Source organism: Protopterus annectens, chromosome 2.part1, assembly GCF_019279795.1.
Source record: "Protopterus annectens isolate FY-2018-M chromosome 2.part1, PAN1.0, whole genome shotgun sequence".
In the NCBI taxonomy this organism is placed as follows: domain Eukaryota; kingdom Metazoa; phylum Chordata; order Ceratodontiformes; family Protopteridae; genus Protopterus; species Protopterus annectens.
The window spans coordinates 1,995,135,305-1,995,159,652 of record NC_056729.1 but is presented as its reverse complement, the minus strand read 5'-3'; the positions used below and the strand labels follow the sequence as shown (position 1 = coordinate 1,995,159,652).

Sequence of the window (24,348 nt, the reverse complement as noted above, 5' to 3'; positions counted from 1 at the left end):
TCCACAGGCGAGACAACTGTTAACTTTTTTGGACATCAGTCAGTACAGAAAAAAGGAACCCCAACGGGGTACTTAGCTTTAGACATTATCAGCTGAAATTGAAACTCTGGTAGTGACCGACTGGCACACTTATGAACTGCTTCTGCTACAGGCTCCATGGCAAGAGAGACTGATGTAATGGCGTTGGCTGCCTTGGTTTATAGCACTGACGACCTGATGTCAGACTACAGGTGACAGCAGCTGACACAGAAAACATTGACTCTGGTATTTGGGCCGGCCGAGGGCTACCAGAGCAGGGATAACCCACAGGTGATGACTGTAACAGTGAAACACAAAGAACATCCTTAATTGTGGAGGTAGAAGCTCTTGTTTCAAATAAGGTTGCTAAACATTCCAGGACATTATCAAATGACACTGAAAAGGGGGCTATGTTGTTCATACAGGCCCAAATCGAAAATCTTTTTTATTTGCTTTGGTAAAGCTTTATGGTGGATGGTTTATGGAAAGCCAGAAGAATCCTTTGTACTGAAAAGGATAAGTTATTCTACCTGGTAATTATTGGAATTGGAGATACGAAGCTGTCAGCTTGAGATTTTGGAGACTGGGATGCACCAAGCCCTGAGGGTGAGACAGCAGGTCTGGAGCTGGGTCCAGAATCCAATGGCGGTGAACCAGATGAGGCCAAAGAAAGGGGAACCAGACTTTGTGGGGCCAATAGGGAGCAATGAAAATTACTTTGCTTCTCAACCTTTGGGCTTTCCTCAAAAACTGAGGAATCAGTGGAACAGGGGAAAGACATAAAGAAGTCCTGGGGCCAATTGAGGAGAAGTGCATCTCTCGGGGACTCCCCTTATGGAGGAATTAAGGCAAAGTAGCTGCTGCATTCGTTGTCAGAGAGGTGAACAGATCGCAGCATGGCTAGCCCCAGTGATGAAAGATCTTCATCACTATGTTGTGACTGAGAGATGACTCGTGAGGCAGGAGGATGCATCTGCTTAACTTGTTTGCAATCACGTTGGAGTTCCCTGGGATATGCATTGCTATCAGAAAGCAGTTAGAAGTGACAGCCCATTGCCAAATCATTAGGGCTTCCCAACATAGTGGGTAGGATCTGTTTTTTCCCTGTTTGTTGATATACCAGACTGCCAACATGTTGCCTGTTTGGATTGCAACTGTCCCCGAAGGAAGAACAGACTGAAATGCTTGCAACACTAAAAGCACTGCCCTCAATTCTAGGATGTTGATGTGCAAATTGGCCTCTTGTGGGGACCAAGTGCCTTGAACAGTCTTTCCCAGATAATGCCTCCCCACCCCATCTGGGAAGCGTCTATGGTCACTATGGCTTTGGATGGAGTGGCAGAAAAAGTGAGAACCCATAGATTTTCTTTTGGTTTCATCCACCAAGATAAATCCTTTTTGCAGCGATTTGTTGCCAGGATTGGATGGGACATCAAATGTGTTAGATTCGACCATTGTGATGTCAAGAGCCACTGAAGCAGCCTCATGTTCATAGGTTCATATGTTGGTACTAGGCTATCGGCCCTAGGGCCTATACAAGCCTAGCCATAACAATTCCCTGGCTATTTCTTCCCACAATACTTACTTCCCTGGACCCCTGACGTGATCCCTCGGGTAAATTTCCTATCTCCCATCCAGTCCCATGTGATACCTTGCTAGAGGTACTAAGGTTATAGTTGCTGCCATAGGCCCTGAGAGTTTTACCAGGCGAACAGGAACTTTGTTTTGGGAAATGATCGCTTAAACTTGTGACCTTAGCTTTATCAGCTAGTGGAGGGGAAGGGAGGCTATACAGGAAATTGTATTTAGTCTTGCTCCAATGAACTCTAGATCTTGTGTAGGAGTCAATTGTGATTTTTCCTTGTTGACTGAAATGTCTAGTGCCTCGGCAAGGTGCAGCACAAAGTCTGTGGCATAAAGCAGTAGATGCCTGGAGGGGGCAGTGAGGAGCCAGTCATTTTGATATGGAAACACTCAGAATCCTCGTTGTCTCAAGTGAGCTGTTACGACTGCCATGTATTTGGTGAACACCCTGGGGGCTGTGGTGATACCGAAGGGCAGTGCTCAAAATTAGTAATGACTGGCTCCTAGCAGGAAGCACTTGTCCATTTTTATGTGGTAATACACATCCTGAAGATCTACAGAGCACATCCAATCATCCTTCTCCAGAAAGGGAAAGATAAGACTGAAAGATGACCATCCAGAATTTTGTGTGTTGTACACATTTGTTCAATAGGCTGAGAGTCAGAACTGGCCTCCAGTTCCCTGTCTTTTTTGGTACTAAAAAAGAATACTGAGTAAAATCCAGATCCTATTTGATCTGGTGGGACTTCTTGGATGACTGTTTTTAGGAGCAGCTTTTGGATCTCTACTGCTGGTAGATCCCGCTAACTGGTTGGAACATTGGGGATTCACTTTTGAAGCCTTGGTGAGAGATTGAAGGGAATATGGTAACCTCTGGTGATAACTTTCTGCACCCAGGTATCTGACATTCTCATAAGCCAGGCTGACTGGTGCAGTGAAAAATCTTCCCCCGACTGCTTCCAGAGGTAAGCAATCGGGCCTTCATTTAGGACAGCTGATAGGGTTGTCCGGAAAGGAATCTCTGGATCCCTGATTACACAGACCCAGTCTGTCACAGGGAAGATGTCTTCCAGTAAAGTTCCCACCTCTACCCACTGGGCAGTACTCACCACGTGTGTCACAAAAAGCCCCTTGGGTTTTTTTGAACCACATTTTCAAACTATTCTGATTCCTAGAATAGGTTCGTTGAGGAGTAGAAATATGAATACCCACAGCAAATAGGGTCTTTCCATCTTTTTCACACCTGGCTAGTGTGTCTTTAACTTCTAGGCCAAACAAAGAGGAGCTGTCAACCGGAGCGTTGACAAAGGAAGACTTGAAGAGTTCTGTGAAGGCACACAAGCACATCCAGGCATGTCGCCTAATGGCAACACCTGTACCTGCTGCCCTAGATGTCCATTCGGCTGCATGAGTAATGAGCCGCATGGATGAATTTTTGATAGACTCCAGGGTGGCAACCTGCGAGGCAACTTTGTCCCGAACCTCGTTAGATACAGCTCCTGCAAGAGTGTCTGAAAGCTTAGTTATCAGGTCCCTTTGGAGTCTAGCAAAATGTGCCAAGAAGTTCAAGGATCTAATAGCGAATGTCAATGATCCAAAAACCCACTTCCCAAACCTGTCCATCGTCCTAGACTCTCGGTTAGGAGGATGGACAGTACAACTCTCCTCAGTGAGTTCCTTTTTGGTGGCTGCCGCCACCACCATGGCATCCACTGTTAGACCCTTTGTCCAATGGGGCTGGTCTTCTGCGGCTGTCAAAATTTTATCTGGTCTCCAGGGAATGGGCTCTATGAAATCAGGAGCCTTCCATGCCTGCTGAACAATCAGCTTACTTAGATCATCAGCAGGTGAGGTCACCAAGGAAGTAGATGGGCAGGCATGAAAAGCACAAATTCCTCAGAAGATGGGTTTGAGGGCTTCCAATCATCCCTCTGTTTCAATATTTCCAGGATATCTCTGAAGGAGATATCTTCAGGGGGGTAACTGGGGGGGGGGGGACCTTCCCCTTCATCGTTTCATCTGTTTCTTCAGTGACTGATTTTTCTGGAGAATCAAGGTGCTTCCTCTTGCATGTCCTCCTACAGGGTGGTTCTTCAGGGGGAAATTCTGAAGAAGACTCTGGAGAGGGCGGACCATAAACAGGATGTCTTGCAGGTCCTGTGCCTGCTGTCCAGATGTAGCAGATTGTGACAACTGTGAGCCAGAGGATACAAAAATATGGAACTCCAATGAGGAATGAGCCAGCTGGGAGTCTGCTGAGACCAAAGCTCTCTCCATGATCTTGAAGGCTGGCCCACCTGATGAGGGACGGGAGCCCGGAACCGAGAAAGACAACCTGGGAACCGGGGTCACACCCCCGCTGCAATGAGTCGCCATCCAGTACAGGAGCTGTGGGGAGGGGTTCAAAACTGCCATGGTCCCAAGAGCCAGAGACAGCACCATAGAAGGAATAAGACCATACAAAGGGTCTTGGAACTGACAGCCAAACCACAATTCTGGGTGTGCAACGGATCTGAAGGAGTCAAAGACAACAGAGACAACAGCAGTGCTGAGGTAAGGTCCACCGTCGGCACCGAGGTAGGTGGTACCGGGACCGTCAAAGTGGAGGGCTCCAAACTTTGGAAGGTGTTGAAGAAGGATAAACTGGTGGAGTCCTTGGAGAGTAAGCCTTGGCTCAGGGAGGGAGAGAGGTCTGCATAGGTGCGGGAAGACCACTGGCTGCCAAAAGCTGGTCCACCAATCTAACTAGGTCTAATTCAGAGAGACTCCTAGAAGAATGGATCAACATTCCCAAAAGGGACTCAGGTCCATCAACAAAGGGGCAGGGGAGTTAACCCAAGAAGGGGTCCACAGAAGGGGAATATCTAATCCTGGGAAGTATGACTAACTCGACTTTTGGCACCATCGGTTGCTGTGCAGAAGGGGAAGCCGGGACCGAATGAGAAGTAACTGATGCTGGTGCAGAAGCTATTTTCAGTGCCAAAACAGTGTTAAGTGCCGAAATAGTCTGTATCAGTGCAATAACCATCAGTACCAATGGAGATTGAGCCACTGTCTGTGCTTAAGATGTTGATTCTGTAAATTTTGGTACTATTTGCTCTCGGTTCTGAAGAGACAGACATAACTGTGACTTATGTGACTTCACCTCATGTGCCGATGGTGAGGTCAGCACAGAATGACTTCTCTTTTTTGTATCTGGCTTTGAAGTTTTAGAAGTCTTAGCCTTAGACAGGGCTTGATCAAATGAACATTAAAACAAGCCTTTCAAGATAAGTTTATTATGTATTTAGTGATTCTGCTTTGTTTTGGGTTATTATGTATATCTGCTAGAGTACAGGCACTGTAGCCCTGACAAATTTTACATGTAATATTTAGATGGGGTGCACCCAAACAGTATGCATAAGAAAGATGCCCATCTGAATTGGGCATCTTTCTGCCATAGTCCTGACATTGTTTGAAACTGGATGTCCCTTTATGTATTTTTCTGCCCTTTCCAGTTCCTCAAACACACACAACAGACAGTATGAGAAAAAAGAAAAGTTTTTTTTTTTTTTGAAAGTTAAGATCTACCAGCAATGGCATACCAGAAATACCTAAACAGGTAGAGAGTGAAAGAAAGATACCAATGATGGTATCCGAGATTACCAACAGTAAGAAGAGAAAGTGAGGGAAGGCAGGTAACAAGAAATACCTTTAGGTAAAAGGGGGTGGGTAGAATACAACAGAAAGCAGTCAAATACTCAGAAAAATAGTGAGGCTAACATGAAAGAAATATAGTTAAACTTTTTAGCAAAATAACTAGAAAAAAGCACTAAATAAAGGCACTTAACTGAGAGTATCGGCTGACGAGTCCAATTTTCAGAGTGGCAAACAAGATTTGAGGTAATGGGAAGAGGGGTATTGTGGTTAAAGCCTTGGCTCTAGAGTTTCTGGCTGGCGCAAGCTATGTATAATGGCCAAGTCGGTTCTAAGAGGTCAGAACTGAACCCATCAGTCAAGAATGAATGAAGATTAACAACATCAGATCATTAATTTTTTGGTGCACATGGTCCTGGGTGTGTAGCATTTAAAATACATGTATGTGTAAATCACCATTGTGAATTCTGGAATGAATGACTAGGTCATCAACTATTTATCCACCCATTGCTTTTGAGATGGAATGTCTGCTGTTTAATGATGGAAGTCAAAGGCCTGCAGATAGGAGCACAGTTAACATATTCCTATTGCAACACTAGAAAGTACATAGAGTGTAAGGTCATGCATTACTATGCATTCACAGAGGATTTTAAGTTATGTAATACAAAGGAGGCCCAATAATATCAGACTGCAGCACACAATCATTTGCTACTGATATTATAGATAAGCAGAGCTGCACAACTAACATACACATATGGAGGCACGCTACAAGGATTGCCAGCACACACGTTTCAGACAACTGCCATAACACATGGCTTGGCAGTTGTCAAAATGGTTGACATAATGGTACATTTACCCCCCCTACATTGTTGAAGGACACAACAGACATGTTGCCTTTTATTCTATTAATGATACCTCTTGGCTAACATACTTACCTTAAACACATAGCTCAAATCCTGTGGGATGGTTTCCCCCAATCAGTCTCTGGCTGTACACCAGAGTTGCCACTGATCACACCATTACTCATAAGTGGTATTATCATCCACATTCTGCAGCCTCTCTCACTATGCTTATTGCCTGCAGCAGCAGCTGCAGCCTGCAGCACAAACATATGTATGCAATAAGTACCTAATACAAACATCACGTCTGTGCTGCTGTAGCATTTCTACCCCATCAGATGAGAAAGTGGATGGTACATTGAGGCCTTATTCCTCCTTCAATACTTGCATGGGATTGCCTCATTACACTGCAAATCAGCGGTGTATGCTTCAGTTAGCATTACTCAACCACAGATTGGATCAGAGGCAATCACCTGCAAATGAGTACCATCTTAAAAAGGCAAACTTCTATCAAGGGAAACCACTGTGTATGAGAGTTACTTTCTATGGTGAACATGTTGCCACAACATGCATATATCTGTAGCTTTCAAAAGAGGAGTATTGTACTCCATCAGCTATGTAACCATTTATTTCCACATGATGCATATGTTTTAATGGGTTATGTTCATTTCGTCGAAAGCTCATTTGACTGACAAACATTTTAGTCAGACCAAATGACTGAAACTTCATTTCAATGACACTTCATTTGACTGACAGTTCATTTGACTGACAATTAGTACTGGCAGTGTCTAGAGCACTGTAAGGCAAGCAAAAGGAATATGTCCTTTTCCCCACTGTAGTGCGATCCTGGAGTTACTATATACAGTTAGGGGGGTGTTGGTTTCACAGTATTGACAGGACTTTTCAGATGACTATACCTGTAAACTGTGCAGAGTTCTGCAGACTGTCAACAGTGTACATAATTTATGTATTGCTCATGAGAGTCTGGTTTAAAGAGGTGTTATTCAGAAATATTTACAAATTTGGGTATGAAATTAATTAACTGAGGTCCTACTATCTCAGATTGTGGTTTGTACAAGTCTGCAATAGTGACAGCAGTGTATTCCTGCAGAGCATAGTACTGCATTTATTAATGTGATGCTCTCCCCTTTACATCACAGGTGACCTGGGAGGCTGGTAGTTGTCCCCCTCACAACCTGAAGTCAGTGTCTCTTCAGACTCTGATGATGATGGTAACCAATGTGAGGCACAGCTGAGGGTTGCAGGGGCTGCACAGGTTTACATCCCTCATCTGCCCTCATAATTTTTGTGCACAGTCAGTATGTCTATGCATACAGAGTTCCCTGAGGCCACATTTATTGGACAGTCAGAGGGTGGGGACATTGAACAGGGAAGTCTGGCTACTGGGGCTGTGGGAGTGTTGACACTGGCCATAGCTAAACTGTTGGTAAGGTTCCACACAGGCAGACTGATAGGAGTTCTCATAAGAGGCCTGCTGTCCCTCCACCATCTGTTGCAGGTGTCTCATCATGTATCACTTGGCATATGTTTAGGACCCTCAAGGAGGCACAAGCACATTCCAAAAGGAACTCCAGACGAATGCTCATGGTTATGGATGCAGCCCAGTCTGACATCTGTGACTGCCTCCACTACCTTGCTGATACCCTAGATTGGTTGACTGATGCTGTGGAAAGACATTGGTCTGATAGAGACCACACACTATCTGCCTTGGAATGCACATCGTCTGTGATTTAACATCTGGTTGGAGTTGTGCGTCGGACGCGTGGACGTAGGTCAGCAACTATATCTGCTAAGAGTCCACACACTGGATCGGTTGACTGACACAGTGGAAAGACATTGGTCTGAGAGAGATCACACACTATCTACCTTGGAATGCACATAGTCTGTGATGGAACGTCTGGTTGGAGTTGAGAGTCGGACTCATGGACTTGGGTCAGCAACTACATCTGGTGAGAGTCCACGTGGCCATGCACAATCATGCTCCTGTAGTGGCAATACATCCAGCTCTCCAGAGTGGAGTGTGCTGTCCACACCAAGATGTGGCAAGCCATGCGCTCGTGGTCCAGGGCAATCCAGTGGAGGACACAGTCCCAGCACACAGCAGTCACCCTTATGTAGTTGCCCAACATCTGACCTTGGGCACCGAGGTGCTAGTGCAACTCCTGTCAGAGCCAGTTCTCATGTTCAGGGGCGGAGATGATGAACTGTCAGCTCTGCCATGCACAGCTCAAAGCTGCCCGACATACATTCACATAGGGCTACCACTGAGCTTGGCTGTGTTCTCGCAGACACTTACACACCACTGTCATACTTAGGTCACCTACAGACACACACACACACACACACACACACACACACACACACACACACCCCATTTACATTATCCGTCTTGCCTGATTCACTTTCTGCTTCACATACATACCTCCCAACCTATTGGGTCAACCTAAACCTCCTGCACCCCCATACAACACCCTGTGCAAGTGATGATGCCTGTGCCACGTCCCTGTCATAATTGGCATCGATGCAAGGAAATGAAGCTACATGTCTGATGCACTGGGTGACTATCTACATTAATATGTATTTGCGTCATCTACTGTTGACTTTGACATGCTACTTGTATGGTCAGTCACACAGTTTGAACACTGCCATTTGTAATGTGTAAACCACAATATGTTGTGTACGTTATATTGGATGCTGTTACAATGGCTGTGTAGTCACATAATGAAAGGTGTCTCATGGCATTGTTTACGTTTCATGTTCAGGATTGTGTAGGACACAACTATGGGTTCACATCTACAATAAACCCATCAACATCAGAGACAGGGTAGAATGACAGCACAGAAAAAAAATGTCATCAGAAAGGTAAAACAGTATAGTTGCATGGCTCCATGGGTTCATATGTGTCTAATTGGCTAACAAAAACAAGGGCATCTTTCATCCTAGCCATGCATCCCTAAACTTTGACAAGGTCTGATACCCTTGATAAATGTAAGCAGGGTTTTGGGAGCTGATACATTGGCAAACCGGGGTGTGTGAGGTGAACCATCCACAGTTTCCCTGTGTCCATTAAAGACAACTGTCCTAAAGCAATTATAATTGTTGTGTTCCCCATCCTGTCATGTAACTTGCACATGATTTACGTTAGGGTGGAACTGTGCTTTACATGCATTGGGAGCTTGTTACGTATTGGGTGTACTGTCTGGACTACATACATGTCTATCCAGCATGCCTGTTTATACCACAGTCAAGGTGTAGGTGTGTACGAGAGGTAATGCTCGTGGTAGTCCTTTCTTGGATATGCAGGTGGTATACAGTGGGGTCTGACACCTCCCTGCATGGCAGGCATACACCTACCCTCCAAAGCATGTCGGAGACCGAATACACAGTTACGGGCTTGACGCGGTCAGCATAGGATATATTATGTAAACTGTGTATTGGTTTAGTGTGGAACCTTTGTGGATGTGACTTTAGTCAGATATGCCTGGTTAGTTACATACCAAAGGTAGCATTGCACTCAATGGTAGGTGTGATCAATGGTGAATACAATGGAACAGTGACTGCCTTGGATTTACATGACATACCTTTGTTTATAGGTTGCATAACATAGAATGCATCCCCAAATATTACCAACCCGTAATAGTCAGACAGTAGCTCACTATCTATGTGTCTGTATGTCCCTGACTACTGGGTCAGCTGTTGCAGGTGTGTGGTCAATATGTTAGTTACCAGGGGTGGATGACTTCCCAAGGGACAGTATTGTGCATTCCTTGGCATTTACTTTTAGTGCATGGCTCTGACAACAACTGAATATCTGTGTCAGCCCTTCCTGGATAACTACTGAGTCAGTGTGGGATTCAATGACAGCTCCTAATTTGCAAACACCTGCAAATTTAGTCAATCAGAGGCCAATGACAGTGGCCGTGACTGCAGAGAAGAAAATGCCTAGAAGGAGCACATCCTACCCCACCCAAACCCACATCACACATACCTACATGTGTGGAGGTTTTTACTAGACACATAAGTAAACACCAGACACCTCAGAAACCCAATGGCAAGCTCACTATACATAATCACCCCTCTGCAGAACACAGCACACATAATAGCTAAAGCACCACTATCTCACCTTGGTGTGTACAACTTGTGACATACCTCTCTGGACTGTATGCAGAGACATGACTGGGTTGACAGATTATGTGTATCAGTCAGGTATGCCCTTGGCCTTGAGCTGCATTTTACTGTCACCTAGGATGATGGCTCCATACAAATGGAAAATTATTGATGTCACTAATTGCCTTAGTGTGTGGTGTCAATGTAAGGAGATACACTACCTGTCAGCCTGGGATTACCTGCTCAACAGACCTCAATGCTTTGCCAGAAATGGTCTGCATCTGTCAACCCTGGGATTTTGGCAAATGGCCAAGGCTATTGCCACCCCCACAGAGCTCTTTTTAGATAGAGTCACAAGGAAAAACTTTCCAATGAGAAAACCACATCTACAAACAGCATCACAGTTATGCTGCTAAACCCTAGGAATGTCACCACTAAAGTGGAAGCTGTCCCCACCTTGGAAGATGCAGATATCTGTGCAGTCCCAGACACATGGGTCAAGGCTGTGAAGAGCACCACAGCCATACCAGGCTAGACCTCCTTCCACACGTTCAGTCCTGAAACTTTAAGTGTGCAAAGTAATGGAGGTGGTGTATCCATATTCATTAAGGACAGATACACATCCAGATTGGTTAGACAGTATGATTCCCTGGAGAAACTGCAGGTGCTATTGACTGATTGTAGGGCACCTAATCAAGCCATTGGCAGCTACAGCAGCAAATCCATGAATCAAGACACCCACTGTACTTAAATAGATCTACTTGAGTTTATCAAGATATATCAAAACAAGATGGTTTTGGTTGACTTTAACTACTCACCAACTGGATAGATTACTCATGCTCAAACTCACTTGCCCAGAGGTTAGTCAACTTCCTTAATTACAATGCCCTGGACAAGTGGGTTGACATCCACACAAAGGGATACAACATACTAGACTGGGTGCTTACCAATATGGGTGACCACTGTATATCCTCCACTGTGAGGACCTCCCTGGTGAGATCTGCCTACAAATTAGTCTCATTCAAAGTATGTATCACACCTGACACCCTCCCCTACAGCACATAAAGTAATACAGTTCAACAAAGCAGATTATAACCTACTATGGAATGGTATAAATAGCTTGCCTGCACCACCCCTCTCAGATGGAACACACAACTATGCTGAGCTCTACACCAATGCTTTATACAAGCACCTGTAGAACTGCATTAACTTGCCTATACCTGACAGGGGCAAACAAGCTCCTCATGGCACAGCAAGTCTGCTTGGTAGACAAAAGCCATTAGCAAGCTTTACAATAAGAGGTAGATATTGGTGTCTCACATTAGGAGGGAGGGAGCCCGCTTAAAATGGTGGCACTCCCTCCTCAGCTTAAACAAGCAAATAAGTGTTGTGAAGTCCTGCAAAACAAATTATGGGGCAAAATTAGCCTCCTCCACAAAGGACAACCACAATACATTGTGTAGTTACATGTGTAATGTAAAAGGAAAGACCCATATTGTTGCCAAACATGTACTTGATACCACATATAATGAGCCTGTAGACATAGTTAACCTGTTGGCCGACAGATTCTGTGACAACTGCACTCCCCTGTCTCCACCACACATACATCATGACATCCCTACAACCTGTCCCATACCTTGTATCTCTAAAGAGCAAGTACTAAATGGCCTCTCTAAGGTGACAAACACAGCATCTATTGCACATGCTAACATCCCAGGCGGCATCCTAAACGGTATCCAACATGGTTACCAAAACCACTGGAAACTCTTTGCAATCATGATGTAGCCACTTTCTCATCCCAGCTGAATGGAAATCGGCCACTGTTGTCCCCTTGCACAGAGGTGGTGTATCCACTGACTATGGGAACTATAGACCTATTAGCCTGCCTAGCCATATATGTAAGGCTATGGGGTAACTTATCATAGACCATATAAACAAATATATAGTGAATCTAAAAATACTTGAACCTACACTGTTTGGATCTGTGATAGAGAGAGAGATCATGCCTCTTCAACCTGGTGGACATCTATGAGGCAGTCACCAAATGACCTGGATGAGGGAACATATGTGCATACAATCACCTGGACTTAGCCAAGTCATTTGACAATATCCCCCACTCAGGCATCATTGACAAACCCACAAAGCTATCCATCAACAGTAATATAATTAGAGAGGTCACTAACTGGCACACTGATAGCACTCATATAGTCAGAACAGGAGTATCCACCTCCAGTAGCAGAGCTGTAACCAGTGGTGTTCCAAAGGGTTCAGTTCTGGGTCCTCTAAGGTGTGGAATCCATTTATCCAACATACAAACATAAAGTGAATGTCTGTGGATGACAGAGTTTGCTGATGCCTGCAAAATGGGAGCAGTCATAGACTCTCCAAAGTAGGATAACATCCTACAAGAGGGCCATGTACAAGACCAAATGATTGTTGACACAATCATAGTGTTAACCTCCATGCAAATATATGTAGTATCATTGTGTTTGCCAACAGAAATGACCCTGCTATGTAGCACATCAACAGCAACACCTCAAGGGGTAAAAGACCTGGGCACACAGATCTGGGCACACAGGTTTACACATACCGCACCTTAGATCACCATGTCTCCGGAGTGGTAGGAAAGGCATTATATCTTGCTTATGTTGTAACTGAGGGCACTGTTACCCAAATATGAAGTATTTATAAGCTCCATGTACTCTTCACTCATCAGGCCAATATGTGAGTGCAATGGCCATTTTGCTATGAATTTTTCCAAGCACCAGTGGCATTTGCGGAGACCACAAAGGTTCATTACAAAGGAAATTCAAGTCTTCAGCATCTGTCCTGTGGGGATTGTCTGAACTCACTGTAACTTTAGTCTGTGTCATAAAGACTACTCAGAGATGATCTCTGGCTTGCATACGAGGCAATCTGTGACTCTGCTTTACTGGTAATTCTGCATATCCGCAAGTCAAATGGTACACAGATTACTTGTTATAAGGACTGTAACCTGGTATGTGACATCAATAAAATATGCTGGAGGGAGAGATATGTCTACCTGGGTTTAACAAACCTTTGCAACAGACTCCCACTTAAGGTCAAACAGCACATCTCATTGGCCCTCTTCAGATGCAATCTGTACAATTGGATGGGTGACCACAGGTTCACCACGGGGGTTCTGGCTATGTCCCCCTTGGACAGGGGCAATATGAGCTGATCGTGTAAATAAGGATATGAATTTGGCTAGAATAATAAAGGCCTTAGGGCCATTAATCTAGTAAAGTCCAATGATCCCATAGGCTGATGTAAAATTCTCTGACTGACATCCACACACACCAACTTGGCTACAATAAGAATGGTATTACTACCAATTAATGTTTACAGAATACTGCACAGTACACATACACACACACACACACACACACACACACACACACACACACACTCACTCCAAGTTGACTACAATGAGTTTAGAACCTCTACCTATCTAGTCTTACACACTACATATCACAGTATGTAAAACATGTGCCAGGCCTCAAGTCTGACACTAACAGGTCTTTAGGTACACTTATGCTTGAAGAAATAAGCAGGCCTTGTGGAGGACAGGAATTTTGAGGCCTGTGTCACCTGCTACAACCAAAATATTGCAAAACCCTGCCTCTAAGTCAGTGTGGTAATCATATTCATTTTGCAGGGAAATGCACATACATATGCATAAATACAGCAAGTGGGCTGGAGTGGGAATAGGACCCTTATCTATCTAGTCTTACACACTACAGATCAGAGTACATAATGCATGCACCATGGCTTAAGTCTGACATTAAAGTGGCTGCTTGTAGTATTATGGTAGATGACATCTGCAGGCCTTGTGTAAGACAGGAGTTTGGAGGTCTGCATCAACTGCAAGGGCCACAATGTGCATATCCATTGCAGTTTGGAAGTCAGTGGGGGATCCACAACTGTTCTGTAGAGAAATGCACATACTCACACACAAACACAGCAAATAGGCTGGAGTGAGATTAGAACCCTTAACTATCTAGTCGTATACACTACATCAGAGTACTTAATGCACGTGACATCCCTTAAGTCTGCTTTATAAATGACTGCAGGCGAACTATTTGTAGAAGACATACACAAGGCCTATGTTGAACAGATTGCGTGGCCTGCACAATGACATTGCTTCTTACTGTTATCTGCATCTAGTAGCCTAGCAGTTAGACAACTGTTTTTTTTTTATCCTAGCTATGTAGCAGCAGTAGCCATTTTGGCCATATGTGTCTGGCTGCATTTGGATGGGCAAGCCTGTGGCCAAAAACAATTTGCTCTGTCAATGCATTAGTACACAACATTTTACACTGCACAACTTGTTCACTTGTTGGTTTATGTGTGGGGACATCCAGCAGCCACAGGTGGCTGTAAGAAAGTGCATTATATACTGCTGAGCCCTTACGTTTGGTTCTTTGACCAACACTGTATATCAGTTTGGGTATGTCAGGCAATGCAGACATACACACATACACACACACATATATATATATATATATATATATATATATATATATATATATATAAGAATATATATATATATATATATATATATATATATATATAGCTTTGTGTGTGTTGGATATATATGTTATCTAGATATATGGGGAGAGACACAGATGTGTGTGTGTGTGTGTGTGTGTGTGTGTATATATATATATATATATATATATATATATATATATATATATATACATTTATATTTATATCTATAGCTAATATATATATATATATATATATATATATATATATATATATATATACACATATATATATGTACAGTACTGCTACTGTATAGGTTATGGACTTACCCTGCAAATGCAGCAGTTGACACAACTGTGGTTCAGGGCTGACTCTGTCTGATGCAAGCAGTACAAAGTCAATACATAGATAGGTACAAGATGTGTGAGTTGCCTGGCATGAATTTTAATATCTGTATGTGAGTGGGAATAAGGTGTTAGTCCCTAGGTTGTCACTGAATGTCCTATGCATTGTCTCTGAGCACACCTATGTCTGCCTACAGGGACATCAGCGGGGGGTACCTCCTCCGAGTCGTCCTGTGACTATGGCTGTGGTGTCCAAGGCACTGGTGGGGGCTGTGTACCCCTCCCCTTTGCTGATCCTGCTGCAGCTGTTTCCGCAGGATCAGACTGTGTATCATAGCACATACTGTGAATATCTGTGCAAATGTGGCTGGAGTATACTGCAGGGCTGCACCAGATATTTTGAGGCACCGGAACCATGACTTCAGAAGCCCAAACACATGCTCTATGATGTTCCTAGTTTGTGCGTGTGCCTCATTATGGTGTTCTTCTGTAGGTGTGTGTGCATGTTTGATGGGTGTCATCATCCATGGTTCCAGGGCATAGCCAGCATCCCCCAGCAAATAGCCTGTGGGATGTCCCCCTTAGCAAAACATCTGGTAGAGCTGTGATGTCTGGCAGATATGGGAGTTGTGATGACTGCCATGGTTGCCAGCACACACATTCAGGATAATCCCATGGACATTGCACACAACCTAGCAGTTGATGGAGTGGTGCCCCTTGTGGTTAACATACCCTGCTCACCAGGGTTGCCTTGATGTGTACAAGTGTGCAGTCTATGACACCCAATACTTCAAAGTGGTGTGCTACTTGATAGAAGTGTTGTAAATTGCTGGTCCTCACCTCTGGGGTAAGGGGAAAAGATATGTTCTCACTGGCATGTGGAAGCATAGCATCCAGGAATTGTTGGAGTATCCTGGATGCAAATGCCTATGACAGCCCCATCATGTCCTCAGTTGGTCTTTGAAAAGTACCTGTAGCTTGTATCCTAGGGGCTACACATACCGTTGTCTTCACTGGGATGGTTTTGCCTCTGTTAGATCTGGCTCTGAGTTGAGGACAGAAGAGCTCAGTGAGTTCTTGTAATATGTCCCTGTCTACCCTATAGTTAAAATTTCCAGCTCATGTAGCTCCTGGAAGGTTACCCTTTGCTTAAGCACTCTTCTCCTTCTCAGCCAAGGCCTACTGTCACAGCAGCATCAGCAGCACTGACTTCAGCTTCTAGCACATACAGACATAGCAGATCTGCAGCAGTCCCTAGCATTATCCCAGTTAAAATTCCCCAGTCTCTACTCCAATGGCCCAGAGTACTGATGGAAAATCAGAATATAGGACATATCCATATTTTATATAGTTGTGCTTTAGGTACACCATGTGGGATTAGCATCATTGGTTCATCTATCCAGGATATAATTAACATAATTTACAGGCCTTACTTTTGTGTGTGCCACACTGTTATGCACCGTGGAGCACAGCATAGCTTATACAAAAGTCAAAAATATTTATTGAAGATATTTAGTTTTAATTGACTGCTGTCTACATCACCACTGTCACCTGAGTAGTCTGTCCACACGAACATGCTCAGCTATGCAGCACGCTGGGCAAACACACATGCCTGGGAGCAAAAAATCCTAAAAATAATGAGACCCCCCCCGATGTCATCTACATCTTCTGGGAATATCAACATTGTGTAGCAGCCTACACAAAGGGGATATGCAGACATGGTTGCTCCTTTTAGCAATTCAGGAAATCCACCTCATTTGTATACATATCCAGGCTGACAGCCTAGATACTACACACTTCATAGCTGTGTAAGCTTGGTGACACCACGTATGCGCCTTTGTACGGACCTGATGAAAGGTCCTACAGTATATCTGTGAAAACTGTATTAGAAATGTTATTATTTTTTTTTCTCTGTTAAGCATGCTTGCATACTGCTGCGCACAGCACAAACATGGCAAAATTATTCAAAAAATATTATTTATTTTACATATTCCCTTCCTTTTTCAGACATCCACAATATACCTTCTGCCATATATGTCTATGATCTAACATTTTTTGGGAGGTACGTCCATATCTGTGGACTTTTACATACCCTTCTGTCTGTGTAGACTCATGTATGCGGAAAATTTCCACGTACACTCCTAACACTGACATGTAGTTTACACAGATGCCTTTCTGCTTGTTGGACTGCTCCACCTGGGTAATTTGCACAAGAGTCAACTCCTTATGAGGTAATTTGCCTTCCATGGAACTTTCCCTGTTTGCGCGTGCTTGCTCTCTGCTAAGCAACGCTTACTGAATCTAAAATTGTCCATGCTCGTGCACACATCAAACCACGATGCATACATAAAAAAAAAAAAAATTGTGTAAGCTTTACTGAATTCTCACCTGTATGTACTGAAATTTGGAGAATGAAATATATTTGCAGACTGTGCTACAGAACTTGACTCAGCTAAGTCTCACATTATTATTCAACAGAAATTCTTCCAATAGCTGACACACTACAGTAGGAAATGTGTGCATGTTATTAATTCTATCATTAGGACGTGAGAGATAATTTTCCTCACTACGGACTGGAACAGCCGAATCCTTAAGCAGGCTGAATATTGCTGTTTTAGAGGTTAGTATTAAAATGAATTCAGGGATCACTATGTGGCAGTTTGAGTTACATGACAGCATATTCTTAGATGTAACTCCTCATCTTTAGAAGAGGGCCAAGGATAAGATTATGGTCCTGCTAAGTAAAAAATCTTCAACAACTTTGACTTTAAATGTGCTCTATATTAATTATATTAGGCTTGTTAGATGTTGGGAGAAAAATAAAATATTCTCTGTGCATTTGTAGCTATGATATGAAATTACCTGAGTTTTCCATGACATGGATTATACGGCTAGGTAATCTGTAGTGATACGCCACAGTCTGTCTAGGAGAAAGACAGATTTATAATTTATTTTGAAAACATTAAGCTAATTTGTTGGAAGTTTAATACATAAAGAGGTTGCAGGAAGGGAAAGCTGATGGAACTGGCAACTTTCCATAATTTGTTAAATCAGCACGCTGTAGAACAGAGCTTGAAGTTGAACTTTAACACCTTTTCCTTTAGGTATGCATCTCCTGATTCTGTCTTTGACTTAAAGTCTCATAAGTCGAGGATTAGTTTGTTAATTTGTTTGAATATATTGTTAACATTCTATTGAGCAGGTTAATAATCAAGAATAATATTTCCTGGGAAACATGATGTTCATTTTAATTATTAAAGCCTGAACAAAAAGGTTGTAATGAAGTTCACATCATTTAGTTAGGTATTGCTTTATTTGCTCCATTACTTTAAAAAGGTTACCTGGATAAAAGGATTTATCATACATATATATTATGCCAGACTTTTTTTTTTTAATTCGTGAAAGAAACAGAAATATTTCCAAGTATCAAGAAGGTTAAGTGGTAAGAGTTATTTTTCCATGGGGCACAAGACACATTTACCTAAACTGAGTTTATGATTAGATTTTTACAGTAAAATTATTAATAATGTACAGCAAAAAAGGTAAGGAGATGCAAGGCTTTTCAAAGTATAGAAGAATATAATTTGCATGTCTTGACCCCAATTACTTTGATACTCCTTTTGAAAGGCTGGATGGGCTGGATGGGCTGAACGGGCTGAACCTGCAAATGATCCAAAAAAGAACAGTGTTCCCCCTCTGGTTAACAAATTTAAATAAAATAAAATAAAAAGATAGTTGAGTTAAATCACACAGGAAAATTTTGGAGTTCTGTGACAATATTTTTTCTGCCTGTTGACAACTAGAAGTAATTAATGGCAGCATTTATCTATAAGGATTTTTCCCCTGTTTTTTATCACCTGATATCTTGCAATATTTCCTGCACCCTATTTTGCATTATAAGAATATACATCATATAGCTGCTGCAACTAAATTTCTCGTTTGCTCTATACACAAAAAACTACTGCAATCCATACAATACTTTATCCGTGTCAGTCCCATTGTTACTCATTCTATGCTTATATAATGAACAAAATGGACTTATGGACTTGGTTCATCTATTTAGCACAACCAAATTAGTAAATAAAATAGCATTAGTGTAATCAAAACGTTTATATGAATGATAAATCTATATTATTGCTGCATTAAATTAAGCGTAAGCAGCAGTATGACTGTTATTTATTTCTTTACTTGCCTTACCCTTTTGACCTTTTATATTTATTCCATTTATTATTATTATTTTTTTTACTTACCTCACCCTTTTGACCATTTATTCCATAAGATCCCTGCAGAAACACAAGGTCAAATACATTAAAATGAAAAAAAAAAAAAAACTAATGTCAATAACACAATGAAATAATTTCATATAAAATAAATAATCTTTCACTGACAAGGAAATATCATAACTGTAATTAACAATGCTGTCATTTTATATACATCTTTTATATTTTCCTGAAATTGAAAAATATCTGATCAATGAAACTAAAATAACTTTTTCCTAATGAAACACTTTTACCAATATGCTTTAATATAAAATGAGTGACATCCTAAATGCTGTCCACAACTGCTCCAGTTTGGTATGCAATAAAAAAACACATACCAGACCTCTAACACAGTTCTGAAAAGTCTCATTATTCCTGTAAATCTGTACACATACAGCTGTGTACCTTGAATATTCGAGGTACTATGGACAAATTATGCAAGGTCTTCACCATCATCCACATTTCAAAATTACACGAATCATGCAGAAAAGTTTAAAAGCAAAAGTAGAAATGCATGATGATAAAATTGTAGACTAACAGAAGCAATGTTCTTGAAGGGTCATCAAAGCTGATGTTATCCTCAACAGAACAACTGCATAAAGTACAGTTATGTAAGTAAAGTTATCATAACAGTAGATGTTTGAATAGATCACTGTTGCAGTAGCCTAAGCTGTATGGGACATATTCTGTCAAGGATAAGATAAACTTATCAGCTTCCATTGCTTTAGGGCACCTTCCACAAGCCCTAATCACTGTACAGCTCGAGGTAAATGGTATAGACAGTGGTTAGGGAGTCAAACTCTCACAGCTTTCTTGCCTCAGACCAAGGAAGGCTAGACCCCTGCTAGATGAGTGTGTGTCATTAGAAGAAAATGCCAAACTGGCCACACCATGGTATAAGAAAAAAAACAACTAAGTGGGGGGGGGGTAGATGGATGGTGTTACTACTGCAACAGTGATCTGAAAAGAAGGGAGGGACTCCCACTGGCAACTGTATCCCTGTTGAATGACGTTCACAGTCCATTTGTCAGAAATAATCTATTGCCACATGGGGAGGAGTATCTGAAGAGGCAAATAGTTATTCTGAGTTTATGGACTGTCCTTGATTTATTGAGCTTCTCTCTTTCTTTTTGGGAGCCTCCTTGCCATTTGCAATTTTTTTTAATCCTGTCTGCTGGCACAGTACTGCTTAAAATTAATTTTCAAAAAAACAGAGCTGAGATGGAAGGAACGTTTTATTCATTTAAAAATTGGAAGGCAAATGATTTGGGTCACTCCTTTAATCTACATTCACCTGTCATGAAATTTCTTAAAATTTTAGCTGTAGAAAGGGCAAAAAGAACTTCCTCTTCCAAGGGAGAATTTAAAATTTCAATCTTAATATCTTCTGGTAGACTTTGATAATGTAACCAAGTAAATCTTCTCTTGACTGACCCTGTAGCAAGAGTTGTGGGGACAGTATCAAAATAATCACAAGAACACTTTAAAGCATGCTTAATTACAGAAGAAGCAGATGAAATGCAATCATAGAATCCTTAAACTCAGAAGGAAATAAGGTAAACCATTAACTTTCATGTTCTCAAAGGACAGAAGTAAAAACTTCAACATGTAAGCCTGGTAGGTAAAAATTCTGAATGTTATAATAAAAGAAAAATACTTTCTTCCGTATTTGCCAAAAAAACTTCCCATCATTGTCATTAGGAATGTGAGAGGAATTAGCAATCTGTTTAGCAGAAGCAGTTTTAGATGAAGAAATCACTACAGTGTCTGCTTCGGTGTTAGACAACAGATACCTGGGGGTTTAAGGTACCTTGTATAACTTATCTGACTTTCTAAGATCAGAAGGTGGACTGTGAAGTAAACTACAAGCTATCAGGAAGACATTCCCTAAAGCAAATAAAGCAAGAGGAACAGCTGCAGACTGTGGAAGATCCAAGTGTAATAACTCTTAATATTTTCCCAATGAAATATGTCTTTCATTTCAGATAAAGTGTCAGAAAAAGGCTGGTCCTCTGGAGGAAATTCTGATGCACCACTCTTCTCAGAATCTCAATCTTCAGTTTGAAAAGAAATTCCTGAAGCAGAGTATTCTCCCTCCATTTCTTGCTCTTCTGACTGAAATTCAGTGTCAGAAAGAGTGAACACTTTTTACTTTTCTGCAGGAGTTTTTTAGGTTAAAGGCAGAAATTAATTCCCTAGCAAATCCCAGCAAACCCTTCCTGTTCATAAAATTTGAGACAGAAGAAATATTTTTTCACTTTTTGTTTTCTTTTCCTTTGGGGAATCCCTGGAAAAGACAGACCCAAAGCAAGCACAATATCCTGTGCCTCAGGCTCCCTATCTCAGCTATGTGGAAGACCTTCACCCATCCTTTCACCCAAGACTAGAAGACTGGTTCTCCATGCCCACAAAGGACAACCCTACAGCTGCAAAGGACATGTCTAGCACTGGGTCCTTAGTGGCTGTATGCACTAAGCTAGAATGACAGTGAGAAAAAAATGAGTAGTTTGTGCAATCAAGTTCAGCTACAGTACAGTCACCCATCAATGGCTGAGGTAGAGAAGGAGCTGGCATGACAACTGAAGAGTCCTTACTAACTTTCTTCTTCTTGTGGATGGGGGAAGGAAGAACTCAGGAAACCAGTAACTGCTCCATTATTTCAGCCAAATAAGAAGCCTTGAAGATAGGTAGTGAAGCCTTGACACGTCAGTAAACTATACCAAAGGAAAATAAGCACTTTTGGGGTAAGAAAACACACTAACAGTCCCCCCCCAAAAAGCACAAAGTTCAACACAAACAGCTCTATAACCACAGTAAAACTAAGTTAAAAAAGAGACTTTAATATAGTTTGTCCACACACACATTCACAAAAGAAATCCCCCTGACAAGTAATTGCAGCATCAGAAAAATAATTTTCCTACCTAAAATTAGAATATTTCTCGGAAAAACAAAGTAGTTGACAGTTTTCTCCAGTACAGAACTTATCTGCCCAGCCATAAGGGACTGATAGTCAACCATCAGTTCCACAAAGGCTGCAGAAGAAGTAACGTTGGTGGCAAGAAAGCTATGAAGTATTTGACATACTGTTTTTTATATGGAGTTCTGCTTGAGCTCCTGGCAGTTGACTGTACAGAAGGTGCGCTTAAGCTTAGTAAAGCTTGCTGGTTGGTTATATCCTTGGCAGGATATAAAGCTAATAGTGTAGGCTACTGCAACAGTAATCTAATGTTCAGTATTCACTGCAGCCTTGGACAAAAGAGAGTTACCAGTATCATCTTTGGAAAGTCCCTCTGAATCTTTAGAAGAAACCTGGTTATCAAAGGGTAGAAAGGCATACAGAAACATCCCCATCCATGGAAATAAAAAGGCATCTGTCTTCAAGGCCTTTGTGTAATGAGTCTTGGAGCAGAATTTATTTAACTGTCTGTGTGAATAGAGACAAATAGATATGCTTTAAGTGTTCACCAAAGATGGATGAGTTCCTCAAAAACCACTGGATGCAGCTTCTATTTGAGGGGATCTGTCCACAGCTTATCTGCTATAATGCTCTGCTTTGACAGAATGTAAGTAGCCTAGCAGGTCAGAGTTTGCTGAGTTGCTAGTTTGCAGGCTACGACAGTTAGTCTGTAAAGGGGCTAGAATCCAGATCACCCATGTGTTTATGTGCCATTATTACTGTAGTATTGTCTTACTAGTAGAGATCCTGGACGGCTTAAGGATTACACAGAATTTTGATCTCTCAGGCTTACTCAACTTTCACAATTCTGCTTGACAACTAAGATCCACAAACAAAGCCCTTCTTGAAGTAGCTAAGTGTAGACAGTGCTGGTGAATCCCTCTATTCCTACACAGTTGCTAAAATCTGAAATTCTCTTCCAATGGATATCAGATTGCAAAACAGCAGTCCTATCTTTAAAACCCAATTAAAAGCCCACCTCAATCTCATCTGTTATTGTACCTGTACTGACCGTGGCTAGCCCTACTGCCACCATTCAGATAAATCTTCCTCTGGCACTACTCAAAGGTCAAATGCATAAAAAAATACCATAACGAATTGCATTTTTAAATTAATGTATATAACTGTATATAGTATTACTGTACTTTCTTACTCAAATACATTATATTTTCTGCTTAACTACTGTACACTGTATATACTACACACTTCTGTAACTTCTCATCATACTATGCCACAATATACTATTGTTTGTTTGCTCTATTAATTTGTACTCATCTCTGATTTTTGTATTTTTATCATGTATGTGGAGTTTTTCTACCTGGGTCTCTGCTGAAAACGGGCACCTGACTGCCCAGTCAAACCAACCCGGTAATCAAATATAAAATAAAAATAAAAATACAATAAATAAAGCTCCATCATTTGTTTGACATTTGTGTTTTAATTTGAACTGCTTTTTCCACAGAGCCAAAACTTTCATCCCTTTGGATACATCTTTCCAAAGCAAAGTTTTAGTCATCTGTGGTTACAGATTGAGTACAGGCTGGAAGGGAAACAGGGAAACCTGTGTTGAAAGACACAGTGTTCACTCACTAGATAAACTAACACTTAACAAACCCTAGCACTGAGATCTGAAATGATAGGGGGTGCTGACGTTGGGTCCAAAATGATTTGAAGCACTGAAGTTTCCTCATGTGAAGTATAGCCAAAGGAATCATGAGAACTGTAGAGGTCATAAAACCTAAAATCCTGAGGTATCCTCTGACAGATGCCAGAGTCTAGTTAGAAAATATTCAAAACTATTCCTTGTAAAATTCCACTTTGTCATAATGAAGAAACACCATTATGACAAATGTGTCCAGGAGATGCCTCAGAAACACCTCTGTGAGAGGGAATGAGAACACATTTCTCTATGTTCCCCTGAAAATCCAGAACAAGTTTTTTTTTTACCCAAGCCAGAGAAATATTCTTTACAATTTGTAAATGAATTTGCAAAATAAGGCAGTTATCTCAATATGGGAAAACATGAATTCCTTGAAACTTGCAGTGAGCTAGTACATGCGTTTTTTTAAACA

The 24,348-nt window shown here is 41.7% G+C and overlaps 1 protein-coding gene across 1 annotated transcript in view; it reads right to left on the bottom strand.

Annotated features, from left to right (window-relative positions):
• COL21A1 (collagen type XXI alpha 1 chain) overlaps positions 1-24,348 on the bottom strand; it is a 4,597,064-nt gene that overhangs the window by 683,319 nt on the left and 3,889,397 nt on the right. The window contains exon 25 of the mRNA XM_044063368.1: positions 19,312-19,344. Within this exon, the coding sequence (XP_043919303.1) occupies positions 19,312-19,344 (33 nt within the window). The remainder of the gene's footprint in view (positions 1-19,311; positions 19,345-24,348) is intronic.